Source organism: Manis javanica, chromosome 17 (assembly GCF_040802235.1).
Source record: "Manis javanica isolate MJ-LG chromosome 17, MJ_LKY, whole genome shotgun sequence".
NCBI lineage: Eukaryota > Metazoa > Chordata > Mammalia > Pholidota > Manidae > Manis > Manis javanica.
This window is the reverse complement of record NC_133172.1, coordinates 64,390,889-64,408,559: the sequence shown is the minus strand read 5'-3', so window position 1 is coordinate 64,408,559 and position 17,671 is coordinate 64,390,889. Positions and strand designations below refer to the sequence as shown.

Genomic DNA, 17,671 nt, shown 5'->3' with positions numbered 1-17,671 from the left:
TTCCCAATAAAACCATTTTGTCCAATTAGATTCTGCCTCTGCAAGGCCCAAGGGCCCTGGCATCAGCCCCTCCTGCCCCAGGCCAGCCAGCTCCAGGTCCAACTGGAACCACATGCCTGGGAGTTCAGCTGGCATGTTCCTCTGCAAACCTGTGGGACCCCTCCCCTACCTCCACGCCCCAGATTCTGGAGGGCAGGATGGTAGCAGAAATACTGGCACAGGGCTGGGCTTGACCTGGCATGACTGGCTCACACTCTCGTGGGAAATAAGGAACCCACCCCAGGCACTGACCCCCACCCAGGGAAAGAAGTGGGCACACAAGTAACCCTTTCATGTTTATAGAGGAATAGAGGTGGGTGGCAGGTGGACGACATCAGCATTTCTACCCGAGGGACTGGCCAATCCTGACCAGAACAGCAATCGGGAACAGGACTGAGTGGGCCCTCCTCAGTCCCACTCCCCATCTCCCTCAGGGGTGTCCTCGCGTGGCGCCTCCAGGTCGTGGAAGTGGAAGTTGGCCATCATGTCTCGAAGGGCGAGCATCAGCCTATTCAAGCCTTGGTTGTGGTTCAGGCCTCCAGGCCCTCCGTCCTCTGTCCTCTCCCCCTACAGCAACGAGACTCATCTGAGCAGAGCTGTCCCGGGACCTGGACCCAGCGCCTCACCCTGCCCTTCCCAGGACCATGTTGAGGAAGGACAGCAAGTTCCTAAAAGGAACACTTGCGTTCGGATACAACCAGGCCATCGGAGGGTGGAGTAGCCCGCTGACTTGGGGGCGTTCTGGCTGAGCTGGCAGCAATGGTCTCAGTCGGGCAAGCCCAGCTCCCTAAGCAACACCAGGGCCCTGCCTGAAGCCACCGGCAGGGTGTGGGAGCGGGCTCTACATACCTCCGTGGTGTAGCTGGGCAGGAGGGACCGAAAGAAGAGGGCGATTGTGTTCCCGTGGCTGACAGCGCTCAGCCTGGAAGAGGAGTCAGGACAGGTCAGAAGACGAGGCTGAACCCATGCGTCTGCACCCCGCCCCTGCCTGGGAGGGACAGGACAGCAAGAGCTGGCGAGGGGGGTGGGCGCTGGCCCTTCAGAACCAGGCCCCATGAGCGAGTGGCGAAGAGCAGGGCCCTCCGCGGCCAGGTCGGACAAGAGCCACTGCACGGGTGCTCTGCCTACAGGAGCTGTGGTTCCAGCCCACGTCAGCACCCAGAGCTGGGCACACACACTGGCCCTACAGAGGAGGATTCCAGGGCGCTAGAGGGAGGCCCCTGGCGAGGTGCAGCTCTGCAGCCCAGCTTCACCAGACATTCAAGGGATTCTGGGAGGAGGGAACCCAAGGTCTGCGGGGTGTGGACCACGCTCAGGCGGCAAACCACCACAGCTGTTCCTCAGTGCCAGGCGGAACCCAATGACACTAAGATTTAGACGTTTTAATCTACTGGAGAATTTGTGAACTATCTTACTATGAACACACAAGCCAAGTTTTATAATGTAACCGTTTGAAAAATAAAAGGGCTTTACTTTACATAACGTGTCCTACCCAAGATCTAGAAAAAACCTGCTCCTTTAATGCAAAGGCCTACCTGCATCTTTCAGATCTACAACCTTGATTATGATAGGCCCTGGGTAATTACTCAGCTCCAAAAGTCAGAACAGAAAAAGCCTTTCAGTGACACAATTCTGAGAGCTGTCCGCCATCACTGGCAGCCCCAAAAAGGCTCTGTGTGGCCCCCGCAGCCCTCCTGGCCCAGCAGGTGGGTTCCTTCAGTTCTGTACCGCGTGCTCCGGGCCCTGCACGTGCCAACACTCCCCACGGGAACATGAGCAGCCTTGCCACCCCCTCGGCCGGACTGAGGGATGTTCTTCCCGCCTCAGTGTGACCATCACCTCCTCAGGCCCAGCCACACTCCTTCCCGGCAGTTCCTCACTGCAGCTTTCATTCTGTTTCTAGAGTGCATGGTCAATCTGTCTTCCCCACTGCGCCCCCATGAGCACACATGGTATCTTACTTTGCTTCCCAGCTACCTGCGCACCTGATAGGGCCTAGCAGAGAAATGCTCCTACGTTAGACAAACACAGACGGCAAAAGCAGGTCTGCCATTCCAGCCCGGCTCTTCTCCACAGCCTGTCTGGAGGAGGCAGTGAGCCCCGAGGCCCTGGCTCAAAGCCTGTAAGCAAAGGAGCAAAATGAGAGGGAAGAGGTACCTCTCTGGTCTGACGTAGGAGTAGATGGTGTCCAAAGGAGGCAGAGGGTCAAACCCCATCACAGACTGCGTGGTCACGTCCTTCGGGAAGGGACACAGAGCGGAGCTGCGACAGGTTCTGACCCCTCCAGCAGCCTTGGCTGAGTCCACCCTGGACCAGACCTTTCTGCTGACAGTTGGTCAGAGTCTGACAGAAACAGTCCTCAGCTATGTACTAACAAATGTGGAGGGAGGGGAACACATGGCCCTTTCACCAGGACACTCACTCTGCTGTGCTCGGGAGCCATCGTGACACCGTGTGTGGTGGGTGTCACAGAACCCCACCATCAACACTCACGCCAGGCCCTTCACAGCATCAGGGCCTCCCTGCCAGGCCAGGCTGCTGGGTCACTGATCTTAGCCCCATAGGTCACGGACAGCCAGCCACGGTAGGGCTCATGCATCTGAACCGGCTGGGAGGGGAGGGGCCTCTGCATGTGACCCAGACCCCCGGGGCAGCCCATGCATGTGACTGGCTCACACAGAGCTCCAGTTCTCAGCCCTTCTCCCTTACCGGGGGGAGGGCAGCAACAGCTTCCTTGATCTCGGAGAGCACCACGTGGCGGTGGATGTTTCTGGGTGCGTGCTGGTAGAGCACCTTCCGCCTAGGCCCCGGGAGAAGGGACGGCTGTGGGGACGGAGCCACCCTGGCCCTGTGCCCATAGCTGTGATTGCCATCACAACAGACGGGCCTTGTCCATGTGATGGGGTGGGCCCCAGGCTCACCTGCTCTCACATGCAGCCACGGCGGGGTCTCCAGCGTCCACCGCCTGCAGAACCTCGCGGACATTCTCTTCCAGCCAGCTCATGGTGGCAGGCTCCTTCCAGAGAAAGTGCGACCTCCCGAGATACAAGCTCACCAGCTGGCTCAGAGCAGGGGGCTGGCTGTGGAAGAGCGGGGCCTGTAAGCAGACCCCGGCCCAGGCCTCTGCATGCCCACTGGACCCTGTGAGAGTGTCTAGGATGTGCCGAACAGGCTGCCCAGAGGTGGGTGCAGACTGGGCTGTGTGGTTGCCCAGGGGTTGGGGCACAAAGGTCTTGGCAGAAATATCCGTCCTTTGTAAACATGAGAAAGAGCACATGCACCTGCACAGACACCGAAGGGCCCACCCTGATTTACTAACAGGGTCTCAGGGGGATGGCCCCCTTAATCATGTGTTTCTCTTTATTTTTGAGATATCTTGGAAAAGGTAGCACATGCAAGTACTGGGGTTTGGACCCCTGTGAGGGCTGCAGTGACAACAGGCTCAACCAAGATGCCCGATCGGGCCTCTGCCCAGCGGGAAGCTTTGTGCTCAAGGCAGCAGGCTGCTCATGTGTCGGCCAGCTATCTAACTGAGCCCGATGCCCCATGTGGACAGGGGACCCAGCCCTCCTGCAGTGAAACGGTCCTGCCACCACGCCTCAGCGGCAGGGACGTATGGTGACCACAGCTTACGTCCTGGTGGAAACGCCCCGGTGCCCCTTGGGGCCTCTCCAGCCTCTACCTGATCTCCGCGTCTGGCCCAAAGAAGTGGTGGCTGGCGACGGCAGGGTCGGGCCGCACGCTGCAGTACTCCAGCAAGGGCATGAGAGCTGCGGGGCGAGCAGAGGCCCAGCGGGCAGGCGGGCAGGAAGCCCTGGTCACACCCACAGTCCCGGGAGGCCAGCACCCAGAGGAGGCTGCATTCCCAGGGCAAGGCTGGGTCCCCACACCAGCCCCCCAGGCCTTTCCATCTTGGGAGGGGGTCATCCTGATGCCTCCCTGGGGCCTCATCTGCATCTCAGGGGGCTCACCCATGACCCCCAAGCCCATGAGCTGTATGTTCTAATCCTGAAGCCCACATATCCTACCCTCAGGGTAGTGGGGTGCAGACCCCAAGTGCCAGTCCCCTAGGGCAGAGCCTGGCACAGTCCACTCTGCAGTGCTTCCCCATGTAGTCGAGTCTGGCAGGAGAGCCCAGCCTCCCTGGACTGTCCAGAGCTGCAGCTGCTCTGTTCGGATGCAGCGGGGGCTGCTCTGCTACAGCGTGAGGCCCCTGCCCTGAACACCCCAGGGACAGCCTCTCACATCAAGGGATGGAGCTCTCTGCGCACAGCCAGGGATGTTGGCAGAACCCTGGAGCTGACGAGGTTGCACTGACTCTGGCTCTCCCAACACGAGCTGTGTGATAGCACCACAGGCCAGCACCTCCCCCCCACACTACTAGTGCCCATGGGGGCCTCCCAGCTCCACGTACCCTCACAGGGAAGGGTCAGTGCTCCAAAGACACAGCCAGGCAGCCATGTGTGCACAGACGGAGCTGGGCTGACATGCAAGCAGGGCTTGGGGGCGGTCATGGGGACCCTCTGCCCTACTCTGGCCACCTCCTCGGGCCTCTGCCCTCCGCCTGGACACCCCTTGCTCTCTTCCAGCACCACACACCCGCTTCCCTTCAGTGCATTCCACCACCTGTCTCCTCGTCCTGATGTGTGGGCCCCCAGGCGTGGATCCTGGCTACCGCCTCCTGCTGGGTCTGGCACACAGCAGACCCACTGGGAGCTCCTTTCTCAGGTCACAGACCCCTTTCACAACGTTGGAAGCTCTCATCACACAGATGATGGGCCTGAAGGACCTGCTTGCCACTTCAGGGACCACAGGAGAGCGGGGAGGCTCTCCACAAGGACCGAGGACCATCTTGTCGCTAAGTTCTCCACACCAATGAGAAGTGGGATTTGAAGACAGGAACATAAAGCCTCGCTCTAGGACTCGGACCCCCCAGCCCTTGTTCCCTGATGCCCAGCAGGCTCTTCTGGCTTCCCTCTCCCTAGAAAATGCCATGTCTTCTTTGGATGCAATTTTTTCTCCAACAAATTGTCATTATCAAAAGACTTATCCTAAAACCCCAAGCCACTGTGACAACAAAGTCAGTTCTGATTCACTTCCAGCCTCCAAACGGGAGCTATGGCCGATGCGAGGACCCTGTTCAGAATGTGAGGATGCGCCTTCCTGTCCGCGTGGGGCCCGCACCCACCTCCAGGGAACATGGCGAGGGCCCGCTGGATCAGGAGGGAGGCTTTCTCCCTCTCAGGGCTGAGCTGCTCGGGGAGGTCCGCGCGCTGGCTCAGCAGAAAGTATGCCAATGGGACAGAGAAGGCGAAATTCGGCAGCTGGGAGAGGTTCCGATGAGGCTGCAAGGGGTGAAGAAGGTTGGGCTTTGAGCTGGCAAAGACCTGAGATGCAACATCCAGGGGGCTCTGACACCGCACAACGAGCCAGAGACGGCACAGGTACTTTTCGCTTTGAAAAGAGATTAACTTAAATCACAGGGGCAGGGGTGGGTGCAGGCGGGTCTCCAGGCAGAAAAGACAAGGAAAAGGGTGAGCGAGTCACAGCAGCGCAAGGGGCGGGGGGCTGCAGACTGAAGCCCCCTTCCCATGAGCTGAGCTCTGGAGGAGCGTCCGCGGCGCCTCAGCGGGAATGGCCGTGCAGCACCAGCAGGCGGGTGTGGCCTTACTCCCACCACCACTCAAGCCCACTGACTGCCAGGTGCCGTTTTCCTCTCTGCCCTACACGCGCGGGACAGACACGCGCAACACCCTGCTGGAGTGGCACCGAGGGCTTAGGCTTCGAGCCTCACGAGCTCTCACAGATATCCTCTGTGGGCCCATCCTGGGGGCTCCCTGTAGCTGTGTTTGAGTCCCAGAAACTCCTCTGAACTAGATCTTGGGGTTGGGACTCCTTCGCCAACTACACCAAATGGTACAGATTTCAAAACCATTCCTGATTATACATGCACACATGTGGTGGGAAAGTTCAAATGTAGAGATAAAGAAAAAAAGTTGCCATCTCCTTATCCAACGTCCCACTCCCAGAGATGACCCAGGGGGCAGATGTGTCCCCCGAGCTGGCACCATCCAACAGGAATACACTGTGAGCACACATATTTATCTGTTCCAATTTTCTAACAGCCACGTTAAAAACAGGTGAAGTCACATTTACACTTCTGGTTGTATAGTCCTGTTACCTGCCAATATTACTGAGGTCAGGGTCCTTGTCTTATCTTTGGTTCCCCAAGATCTAGTACAGAATCCACTCTATAAATGATCGCTGAATTGAAATAAACCTCCTTTACTATCTTTGGGACATAAAAAACAAAAACAAAAACAGGTGAAGTCAATGTCAGTACATCATATTTAACCCATTGCATCTAACACACCGTCACCTCAGCACACAGCCACCTTGCAGACTATACCGAGGGAGCTGTGTCGGCTCAGACCTGGGGGACACTGGAGCAGGTGGGCAGGGCCTCCAGGGCCGGGCCACGATGGGAGGGCATCTCTAGGCCTCCAACCCTACTAAACACGTGAGCATGACCCAGCATGTGTCCTCTGTGTGCTCAGCTCTCCTTGACCCGGGACTGTCTCTGCATGTGTGCTTGTGTGAGTGCATCAGCAGTGGCAAGAAGACAGACAGGCAGACACTTGGGGTCTGACCTGGGACCTCCTGGGGTCACAGACCCACCCTGGAGCACACAGAATCTGCGCTAGCAAAGGCGAAGAGATGTGTCCGGGCACCTACGCACACACTTACCTCCCATTCCTGGAAGAGGCGGATTAAGTACTCGTAGCATCGTGCTCGCAAGGCCAGGTGGTCCACGAGCAGCAGCATGCACAGGGGGTCCTCATCTGGCTCAAGGCTTCCCAAGGCGGCACGGGGGGTGGGGGGGCAGAGGGAGACAAAACCCCAGTGGGCCAGTGGACGTCAACAGGCCTGTGGCCATGAGGTGGACATGTGGCAGAGCTGGGGACTCACCTCAGAATGAGCTTGCAGTACTCCAGTGCCGTGCGTGGGCAGCCTCGCTTCTCCAGAAAGCTCATCTGCTTGTAGAGGGCCAGGTAGAAGCTCCTAAATACAAGACGTTTCCTTGTGAATGACAGTGACACAGGTGGCAAAAGCTCACTACCTGGGGCCCATCCGGCTCCGGGTCCAACCGTGTCCCGGGCTTCCTTGGCATGTTCCACGTGTCCTCGCCACTGAGGACGCTCCTGGGTCTGCACAGAAGGTGGTGGTGCTCTACTGGTTCAGTTACATGTGTTCCCACGGACAGAAGATCAAGCTTAGTTGTTAGCTGAAAGCTTTTACTTGTTTTTTGTGCACTATTTGTCATTTAAGGGAAGAGTTAAAATCTCCTACTGTAGTTACAACCTTGATCCTCGAAATTCAACAGCCGCCAGCAGCACTGTAGCTGGATGCACGGAGCATCGTGACATGGGTCACCCTGGTGGGCTGTTGGTTTCCCTTAGAGCCCACCCCACCCGTTCATGTTGGGAATACTGGTGTTTTATAACCATCCAAGGAACTAAGTTAAGAACCTAGGCAAAACTATCACACTAAACCTGCAGAGAAAATTCAGACTGAGCACACAGTGCAGGCCGCTTGTGCAGGGGAGTCGTGTGCCCCGGGACCCATGACAGCCTTCAGGGTGGGGAAGACATCTAAGGCTGGCGGGAGACTCTGAGTGGGGGACAGGGTGTGCCCGCCCCACCAGGACCCGAAGACCCGGCCGAAGGAGTAAGGCCAGTGGGTGAGGTCAGCAGGGAGGCCTCTGCAGCTGCCCAGGCCTGAGCTGGGGAGGGTGATGCCAGAGCGGGGTCAGGGCAGGGCATGAATCTGCAGAACAGTGTCGCGCGTTCAGCCACTCAAGGAGCGAACAGGATCCATGGTTTAAGAAACTGCACACATGCCTGCTAGGTCCAGAATACCCCAGTCTCGGGGTGCAGGCTGCTGCCCATGCACGTGAGGACCCAATGAAGGGCCTTGCGCAGTGCTGTGGCTCATCAGGCTCACCTCCAGCAAGGGCAGTTGGGCACCAGCCAGCCCGATCCCCGGTGGGACCCCCGTGGGCACCTGCCCCACTGCACCCATGGGTACTTGCGTCCCTGTGAGAACTCAGACTCGCCAGCAAGAGAGCTGAGCCAGGTCATACAACGGGCAGCCGGCTCACCTGTTCTCGGGCCTGCGGTAGTCAAGCCGGCAGGTCCCGCTGGTGAGGCTGAACAGAGGATGGCAGGCACACTCCAGGCTGTACAGTGCTCGCTCTGGGGCACACAGCGCACGGCGATGGTGTCACGGCGGATCAGAGAAGCCAGGAGAGACGTGTTATTTGATTCCATTTAAGAAAATGTCCTCGGCAAGTGGACTGGAACCCACAAGACACATGGGGGGGGGGGGGAGGGTAGCAGGGGTGGGGGTGACAGCTGATGGGTGGGGTCTTGTCGATCAGGAGTGGAAATGATCTAGAACCAATGCTGACGGGCTGTTCAACTATGGTGTAAGCTAAAAACCAATGTTGTGTGTTTTAAATGGTACATCTTAGGTATGTGATTTAATCTCAGTAAAGCTGCTACTTAAAACATATCCTGGCAAAGCCATCCGCATCCTCGATCACCTTATGAAGCGGCATCTATACTGTCAGCCTCAGACTCTCATGTTCAGGTGTGAGTGGCTCTGTTGGGGCAGCAGGGCAGGTGGCCATTTGGGCTCTCACCCACAAGGTCTCGGGCCATCTCCTGATCCTCCTGGAACCGGCAAGCGTCGCTGAGCTGCAGGAGCGAGTCCACGTGGTAGGGACTTGTCTGCAGCAGTACCTACGAGGCAAGGAGGAGAGCTGACAAGCAACAACGGGAGGAGCAGGCCCCCAGGGAGCACGTCCCCTGCTGGCACTCAGCGGGACCGCTCACTGCAGAGGGTGGGGCTCATGGCCAACAACCCTGCATGCCTCAGTGGAGACAACATAGTGCCTGGCCCAAGGCCCATGATGCGAGTGCACACTGGGGGTCAGGGGGGCCTTGGGGACAAGCTGCCTTTGGCCAGATGACTGCCGACAGGACCTGGCAGGCAGCCCGGTGCACAGAAGCCTGGCTTTGTACCAGGCAACACGCACCACGATGTTGTTGGGCTCCATGGACTCCACGGCAGTCAGGAACTTGTGCTGGGTCTGCTGGTATTCCTCACTGTGCTCAAACGCGAAGGATGACGTGCCTTTCTTGGATTCCAGCAGCCGCATGGACAGACCTGGGGGAGTGCATGTGAACTCCTCTCGGAGCTCTGAGCACACCTGACGCCACATCAGGGTGCCCGCTGTGGCCCCTGCACCACCATACACCCTGCCCTCTCCTTTCCTACAAAGATGCTTCTCCCCCGGGAGTATAAATGCAATGCCCCAGGAGAGCGAGAAGGACTCACATAGGTCCCCCCGCCCTGGCCACCTCACCTGGCCACCGCACACACTCCCTGAGCCCCTCACCTGGTTTGGTGTACCGGGGCCAGGTGCTCTTAGGGGTCGTCAGCCACGTACACTTGGGATACACACGCTGTCTCTGCCGTGGCCTGCGAGGAACAGGAAGTGGGCACAGCTTTACCTTGTGGACCGGCCTGTGCAGGTACCGTGGAAGTAACGCGCAGGGCAGGGAAGGCAGGGGCGAGCGGTGCTGTGACAAGGACAGAATGCAAACTGTATTAACAGCAGAATAAGACCGCTACCAGATGGCACTGGAAACCGTGGCCCAAACCACCAGAGAGAGAGAGACAAACAGGAAATTCACAAAATGGCAAGAAAGGTGAAAAGGAAACGATGAGAGGAGTGACAGCAAGCCTGTAGGCGTCCCAAAGACACAGACAAGCTGCTCGCGCGGACCAAACTGCAGCCCAGTGCTGGCTGTGCAGAGAACAGGAGCAGACCTATTTGGAGTCAGGGGCTCAGCTCCCCCCCTCTCCTGACACCCCACCAATTCAACAATAGGTTTTGACAAGGCAGGAATGGTAACAAGGAAGAGACCTGGCAAAGGAAGGAAGCACTGACACCAACACGTTTCTGGAAACAAGACGGACAGAGGGAAGTGGGCCACAGGGAGGGCAGCCAGGCCCCACAGACCACGAGGTGGACAGCCCTCCCCCGAGGCCAAGTACTTCCAGCTCCATTACCTGGGTCTCCGCTGCAGGAACCAGACCCACCCCTAGGCCGTGGGAACTTGGAGGGGATTCTGTCTGTGAGCAACACTTTGTTTCTTAAGGTGGAGTAAAGGCTCATGGACCTGTGCACATTATTGTCTATCCTTTGTAGGTAATCTGAACTACTGCATTAAGAAAAAAAAATTGAGTAAGACTCTGGGCTGTTATGAACTGAATAGAGAAGAAAGTAAGAACAGAGGATGAATTGCTGAATGACAAAAGCATGGTCACAGTCCAAGGGAAACAAGGACATGGGTGCCTCTGGGTCACTGATGAAAAGGAGAGTTAACTGCACTGTCTGTGGAAGCCCAGGATGAACTGTCCACACAGAGCAGACCAGCAGGAGGCAGCCTGGATGGCCACTGGGAGGCCCCACATCATGACCCAGAAAGAGCAGCGCACAGCATCAGAGACCCCAAGATAACAGCAGACAGTCAGAAACACCCCCCATTCCTTCTTTGAGGAGTGGGAGAATGACGTGGGAGGCAAGGACGGAGCCACAGCTTCTAACAAGGCCCTTTGGTAGGACCTACGTTCTTAAAGAAGTAAATGCAATAGGAAGTAAGGCAACACTATAAACACAACGCACATCATTATTCACTGATTACTATCAGCAAGTACACCTGGCACAGAAATAAGACCAGGCGAAAATGGAGGGAATGGCAGACACCAAGCAGATGCAGGCTGGAGCCAGAGTGGGGAGAGGAGGAATCTAGGTGACGGGAGGGGGCGGGGGCAGGGAGCACTGTGAAGCGCTAGTCTCTCATTGACATCCTGAAAAGAAGATAGTCAGAAACCCTGTCTCCTGAACAACTTAGTGCCAAAAATAAAAGCAAAAGCCTTTAGAAATATATGGAAAGTTGGTAGCAAATGACATGAAAAAAATCTTGAACCTTATTCATGATCAAGGAAATAAAGTCAAAATGTCCAGATGATTTTTTCTCCACATTATGGCAGATTTGAAAACTTCTTACACCTGCTGTGCATGAAGGGAGGTGGCACGCAGCTGCTGGTGAGCTCAGTGGCAGTGGAGAGCGACACACCCAACTCCACCAGGGAAGGTCCTCCCTGGGCCACGCCACCAGGAACACCTGCACAGAGGCAGGGCACGCAGCCAGCTCCCTACCTAGCACCTGCCTGGTACACCAGGGCACGTGGGGCCAGCAGAGCTCTACAGTCCCAGGAGACAAGGTATGTGTGGCAGAGGTTCTAGGAGGGACAGTATACCATCTTCAATGGGGGAGGCTATCAAAGACAATTCTGAATCGCTTTGATTTTTGTAAGAAGCATTTAGTTCTGTTATCAGGAAAAATACGTACTTGAACACACAAAGCCTCTGCAGCCACAGCCAGGACTGGGCTCTGGCGGGGAGTCCACGCCTGCTACAGACAGCCTGCAAACAGACCCTCATGCTCAGAGCATTTCTCACTGTGTCCACTGCAGGCACCAACTTAGGGTTTGTAAAGCCAACAAAGACCAAACTTACCACACAGAACCTAAATCTTCTGTCAGTTTTGCTGCTGAATGATAAGCAAAACTGAACCCGCTGAGCTTTCAGGGCTAGAAACTAAAAATGTAAGTACCTCCCAAAGTTTGAAAAATAGCAACACGTGTGCTAGAGAAGGTAGCTGACAGCCACAGATAGGTCCCCCAGGGCCAGAATCCTACTGTTTTAAGCATCTCCCCCGAGGTCTTTAACCGGCATTGAGAATGCTCCCAAGTCTCCAACTGGGAAGACGGTGGGTGCTGGTCTTACCGTTGCTCCCCAAGGACAGCTCGAGCACCAAAGTACCTTTTCAGTTCTGTATCTGGATTCAGGTGTCTAGGAAAGTGAAAATAATACAAAGAAAAGTGAGTTATTTTATGACAACTCTGGGAACTTTAGAAAGTCATGTAAAAACCCAGCAGGGAGAATAACTCTTCAGACATGAGAGCTCTGGCGATCAGCCGAGCCATCTTCACTGCCATAGGGAACAGACGGCTCTCCCTGTGCTGGCAACAGTCTCGGAAGTAGGGACAGGGTCTCATTTAGTGCCTAGGGACAGGAGGTGGATATGCAGGGCAGGATGGCATCATTCTTTAGCACAGTTCAAGGAAGGAAGTTCCCAGATTCAGAAGGCTGCATGCAAGGGCCCTGGGGACAGGAACCATTTTTCCTTTTCCTCTCTCCTTGCACCTAAATATATGACAATAAACTCATCGCTTTTAAGTAAAGATGGCAATTCTTCCCTCTTTCCGTGGCACCCTTCCTTGACACAGTCAGGGATGAAGGCCACACCTGTGCTCCACATACAGAACGTGCTTCTTGGAGCTCAGGGGAGGCGGGCCTGGCCGGCTTAACCCACTGCCGTCCTCAATCTTCTCCAAGATTCGATCAATATCCTCCAGCCCATTTTCCTAAAAGCCCCAAACAACATGTTAGTCACCACAATGACTTTATTTTAAATGTCATAACCACTAATAACAAAATGATTCATTTTTACAATGAACAGTATTGCACTGTTCTCTCATTCGAATACAGTATAATTTTCAAACACTGTGCACTGCACATGGGTTTAGACGAAATGAGATATGCTTCGTAAGAGAAAGCTCAGAACAGATAACCACTAGAGAGACCCTCGGATAATTAAGTCCCAAGCCCACAGTTCTCATCGTATAGATGCTGGGACTGTCGATCCCACTGAACAGCGACAAAGTCACAAACTCTTTTCAGGACAAACAGAGCCAGAGGAGAACCGGGGCAAGAGGGGAAATCTACTTCCTGCCGACAGGCTGCACGCAGGGGCTGTTTGCCCCTTGTCATCAGATTAGTCTGTCGAGGCTTGGAAAGGTTCAGGACCCGGGGCAGCAGACCTGGAGGGCCTCTGCTACTGAAGAGCATGAATTCGGACGGTCGCTGAGAACAAAGAGCAGAAGGGGTCCTGGCTCTCAAGGAATGGAGCGAGAGCACACTGAAGCGACGTCTGCTGAAGCCCCCCTCTCATGCTCCCAGACCCCTCGATTTGTTATGCTCCCAATGGAAAGAATCCAACTACCAAGTAAAAATGAACTACTTTCAACATCACCTCAAGAAACAGCCAGAAAAGAACAGAGGAAATCAGCCAGACACACATACCGAAGTTTCTCCAGCAGAGTTTTTCTTGTTTTTTTGTTTCTTTTTCTTCTTTCGGAATTTGCAACTTGCATTAAACTAATAGAGAGAGCTTATTTTAATCAATGGAAAAACAACAAAATCTTAAAATCCTGAGAACCAAAGCAGCAAGGAACATGAGGCATGGAAACGGGAACGCAGGCCCGGCACCCCATGCTGAGTGTCCGCTGAGCTCGCCTTCTTCCAGCGCTGCCCCCCACCCCCTGCTACTGGACTCCAGTCTCACCTGTCTCGCTCACACCTTCTCGACCTGACCCAGGGCCATCTACCACCTGCCCTTTGCCTCTGTCTCAGCCGTCAACCACTTCCCCGCCTCACTCAGATCCCCAGAGCCCCCACACCCGTGGTTCTTCTGCCTCAGCACCTCATGCCATCACCCGGTACCCTCTTGCCATCACAATGTGAAAGCTCCCAGGGAAGCCCTACATTCCACACTTGGTCAGGAGCCCCAGCTACACTTGTCAGCCCACATCTGGAGCACAGACCCCTGGTGGGCAAAGATCTGCCCCCAGAACCCAGCAGGCTCACAGGAGGCACTTGTAGATAAACAAGCAACTCCTGGTGCGGGGACAGCAGTCATGCCCCAGTGTGTTTCTTCCAGGTGTGTCCACCCATCACAAGGAAACCCCTGTCCCCCTTTGCGCAGGAGCAGGCTCCCTATGTGCGGGAGCGGTCTGGTGCGAGGGAAACTTGTGAGGGACTCTGTACACAGCTCCCTCGACAGCCACCACTCATCTTGAGGATTGTATGCAAATCTGATCAGAGCTCCCAAGGGAGTTTTGGGGCAACTGGGTAATTAACAAAATGGAACTCAGAACATGACAGTGCGGTCGGGGGGCAAGCCCCGCTGGGCCATCCCCATCCAGCCCCCACACCTGCTGTGGGGGTGCTGCCTTGTCAGCCACTTCTACATCCTTCCTGGTCTCTGCACTTCCACACTGGGACCTCCTCTTGTTCCCTGTCACCACCACATCTGCGAGCAGACAATCGGACCTCTCCCCATTCACCATGGGTCCCTCTTCAAGATCCTCGATATTTATCTGGAAAAACAAGGCAGAGAACAAAGAAATTGCATGTGTATCCTAGTCACAAACAGTGATGCTGAGACGCGCATCAGAACAGAAGGGAGGTGGTGGGCGGCACGTCCAAGGTCACTCATGAGGTCGTGAGGGGAGGAGCCCCATGTCTGTGTGCTTTTCAGTGAGCCCCAGAGAACACTGGCGCGCTGGGAGGCTGTCTGGGATGTCTCTCTTTGGAGCCTCCATGAAGAATCCCCCAACAGTGAGCGTCTCCTTTACAGACCACAGCATGGGGCCGGCATCACTGAGTATGTGCGCTCGGTGGTGCATGAGCTCCTACATGGACTGCAGCTTGGCTCATCGAGCAGAGCAAAGGGATAGGAGACTGGGTGGGAAGGGGCCCAAGGACAGAGCTGTCTACAGCCTCTGTAACAGAAATAATACCCCACACAAGGGGCCTCATATAGTGGTGAAACAAAGAGCTACACTCACAACACGTGGGAATCTTCAGGAACACAATGTTGAGGGGACCAAGTCCAAGAAGACTCACACACAACACACACACTCACGAGCTCATGCATACTCATCACACACTAAACAGACACGCGCGAGCTCATATATACTCGCTTGTACACTAAACACACACTCACAAGCTCACGCATACTCACACACACAGTAAACACACACTCTCTGGAGGAGAGACAGGACATGGGAGAGGTGCAGAGGTGCGTACAAGTAACGGGAAAAGTTCTGGCCCTCAGCTAGGAAAGAATAAACAAAAGAGGCCAGCATGGCAGTCACAACCCAATGGGGTGCAACCATGCCCAGTATGAACAAACACTGCATATTCAATTCAGGGCAGCTGGGAAAACAGAAAGCTCAAAAACAAAAATAACACCTACTCTACCCCCCCAACCCTGAGACAATTTTAAAAACAAAACTGGGATCACACTGCACTTAAGTGACTTTCACGGACTGTCCCACTGGGCCAGTTTTATTTTTAAAATTGTCTCAGTGAAGCTGGAGCTCATTTAAGTCACACTCACTTCCTGAAAAAAAAAAAAAATCTCATTTTTTGAGCCCCTTTCAGAAACTTGAGGCACTTGAAGAAATTCAAATTCATAACAAGCTGTATGGCAAGCTAAACTTCAACTGAAACAAGAGCACAGAACTCTGCCCAAAGGTGGGCACTTTGGTGGCACACACTCAGCTCTCTTTAGTGGAAGTTTTACAGACGGCACACACCTCGCTCACAGGTTTTGCCCACCATCTATCACTTTCGTGAGTTTCAAGGCCTCACGTGGGTAACAATTTCGAAGGGTTCTTGTCCACTACACACACACACTCTGGTATTCTACAGGAGAGGCCTTGGTGAACACTTCAGTGAATACTGGATAAGAGTTTCATTTTTGGAGGGGAGGGGGAGAGGAACCTGATTTTTACCTGGGATACAATTTACATATTTCGCAATGGATGTACTGAAAAATGAGTTTCGGCAATTGTATAGGTAAGGAACCTACAATCTTACCAAGATACGTTCTAAAGTGGCTGTGCAACCCTACACTCCCCCCAGAGAGCTCTGTCCAGCCTCAGCATCTGGCATTGCCAGTCTTTCTAATTTTGGCCATTCTAGTGGGTGTAGAGTGGTATTCTATGACAACTTTAATTTGCTATCTTTGCTCACGATGTCGAGCACCTTCTCAGGTGCGTACTGGCTATTCTTCCTGTGCGTTCAAATCTTCTGCATATTTTAAAACTAGGCTGACTTAATACTGATGGGTAAGAGCTGCTCACATGCTCTGAGTACAAGTCCCTTAACATACATGTCTTGTGATCTCTTTCTCTGTACCTTGCCTATTCATTTCCTTAACATCTGATAAGCAAAAAAGCATTAACTCTCTGTTAAGTCCACGTTCTCAACCCCTTCTGTTCAGTCAGTACTTCCTGGACCTAGCCTAAGAGATCCCAGCTTATCCCGCAGCAACAAAGATGTTCTTGGATGTTTCCTTCTAAAAGCATTATAGCTTTAGTATGTAGACCTATGGTCCATCTTGAATACATTACTGGGGGGTATGGGTTGAAGTTCATTTTTTTCCATACGGCTAGTTACTCTGGTGTTGTTTGTTACACAGATTTTGCCTCCTCACTGAACTGCCATTGAAACAAAGCAACTAAGTGTAGGAGCATGAAGGTCCTTCTGAGTTCTCGACTCTCGTGCTGGCCTACCTGCCCGTGTTCAGGCTGGCACCACACCCCCCGAGCTGCACACTCTCAGTGGCTGCTCTAGTTTACAAGCTTCCTCATCGCTTTCCAGGGAACCCAAGAGCCTACGGCAGAGCTTTTTCATTCTGTCTTCTTCCTTATTACTAGGCTGTCACCTACTCCACTGGTAGATGCTATAAGCCCAACAATACACTATTATTTTTGCTTTAAATATCCAATTATCTTTTGAAGGTATTTAAAAATTGGGAAATGTGGTATATTTATTCTAATATTTACCATTTCCAGCACCGCTCATTCACATACATCTGCATTTCCATCTGGCATTACTTCTCTTCACAATGAAAAAAATCTCCTTTAAGGCTTCTCTTAGTTTAGGCCTTCTGACAATGACTTTCTCGGCTTTCATCTATATGAAAATATCTTTTTGATTTCACGTTCATGTTTGAAAGCTATTTCACTGGATATACAATGCCAGGTTACATTTTTTCTTTCGGCCCTTAAAGATGTCACCCTACTGCCCTCGGGCCCACTCTGTGCCTGCAGAGGAGTCAGGGACCATTTGTCACCGCTGCTCCGTAGACAGCTTGTCCCTTCTCTCCACCTACTTTGATGATTTTTCTTCGCCCCTGGTTTTCAGCAATTTGATTAAGATTTACCATGTTATGGTTTTCTTTATGTGATTGCCTAGAGTTTGCTGAACTTCTTGGATCTGTGGGGTTTCACTTTATGTCAAATTTACTGCTTTATCAGTTATTTTTTTCTGCTCAATTTCCCTCTTGTTCTACTACCCCGACTGCAGGTATAACAGACTGCTTGATATTGTCCTATAGGGCACTGATACTCCTTTTCCTACCATTTTTTTCCCTTTTCTGGACAGTTTCTTTGCCCTAACTTCAAGATCACTAATCTTTTCTTCTCTAGTGTCAAATCTGCTATTAAGACCCTCAAGGAAATTATTCATTTGGGATATTTTTATTTTCAAGTTCTAGAATTTGATTTTTATAATTTCCATTTCTCTACTGAGATTCCCTGTATTTTCCCTCATTATGTTCAGGACTTTCTTTAAATCCTT

The 17,671-nt window shown here is 53.6% G+C and overlaps 1 protein-coding gene across 3 annotated transcripts in view; it reads right to left on the bottom strand.

The window, feature by feature from the left end:
- Window positions 1-322: 322 nt before the first annotated feature.
- The window catches only part of TCF25 (TCF25 ribosome quality control complex subunit), a 22,009-nt gene continuing 4,660 nt past the window's right edge, over window positions 323-17,671 (bottom strand). Inside the window, exons 2-18 of one of the 3 annotated variants that reach the window (XM_073226812.1) lie at window positions 14,233-14,397; window positions 13,322-13,396; window positions 12,485-12,603; window positions 11,963-12,028; window positions 9,503-9,585; window positions 9,140-9,270; window positions 8,744-8,843; window positions 8,201-8,294; window positions 7,009-7,101; window positions 6,787-6,892; window positions 5,228-5,384; window positions 3,722-3,809; window positions 2,961-3,119; window positions 2,749-2,839; window positions 2,197-2,276; window positions 889-961; window positions 323-606 (exon numbers count right to left, since the gene is read on the bottom strand). In XM_073226812.1, coding sequence (XP_073082913.1) covers window positions 448-606; window positions 889-961; window positions 2,197-2,276; window positions 2,749-2,839; window positions 2,961-3,119; window positions 3,722-3,809; window positions 5,228-5,384; window positions 6,787-6,892; window positions 7,009-7,101; window positions 8,201-8,294; window positions 8,744-8,843; window positions 9,140-9,270; window positions 9,503-9,585; window positions 11,963-12,028; window positions 12,485-12,603; window positions 13,322-13,396; window positions 14,233-14,397 — 1,839 coding nt within the window. In that variant the 3' untranslated portion in view covers window positions 323-447. Of the gene's footprint in view, window positions 607-888; window positions 962-2,024; window positions 2,160-2,196; window positions 2,277-2,748; window positions 2,840-2,960; window positions 3,120-3,721; window positions 3,810-5,227; window positions 5,385-6,786; window positions 6,893-7,008; window positions 7,102-8,200; window positions 8,295-8,743; window positions 8,844-9,139; window positions 9,271-9,502; window positions 9,586-11,962; window positions 12,029-12,484; window positions 12,604-13,321; window positions 13,397-14,232; window positions 14,398-17,671 lie in introns of all 3 variants that reach the window. The other 2 variants (XR_012126965.1, XM_073226813.1) reach the window with 2 other exon arrangements.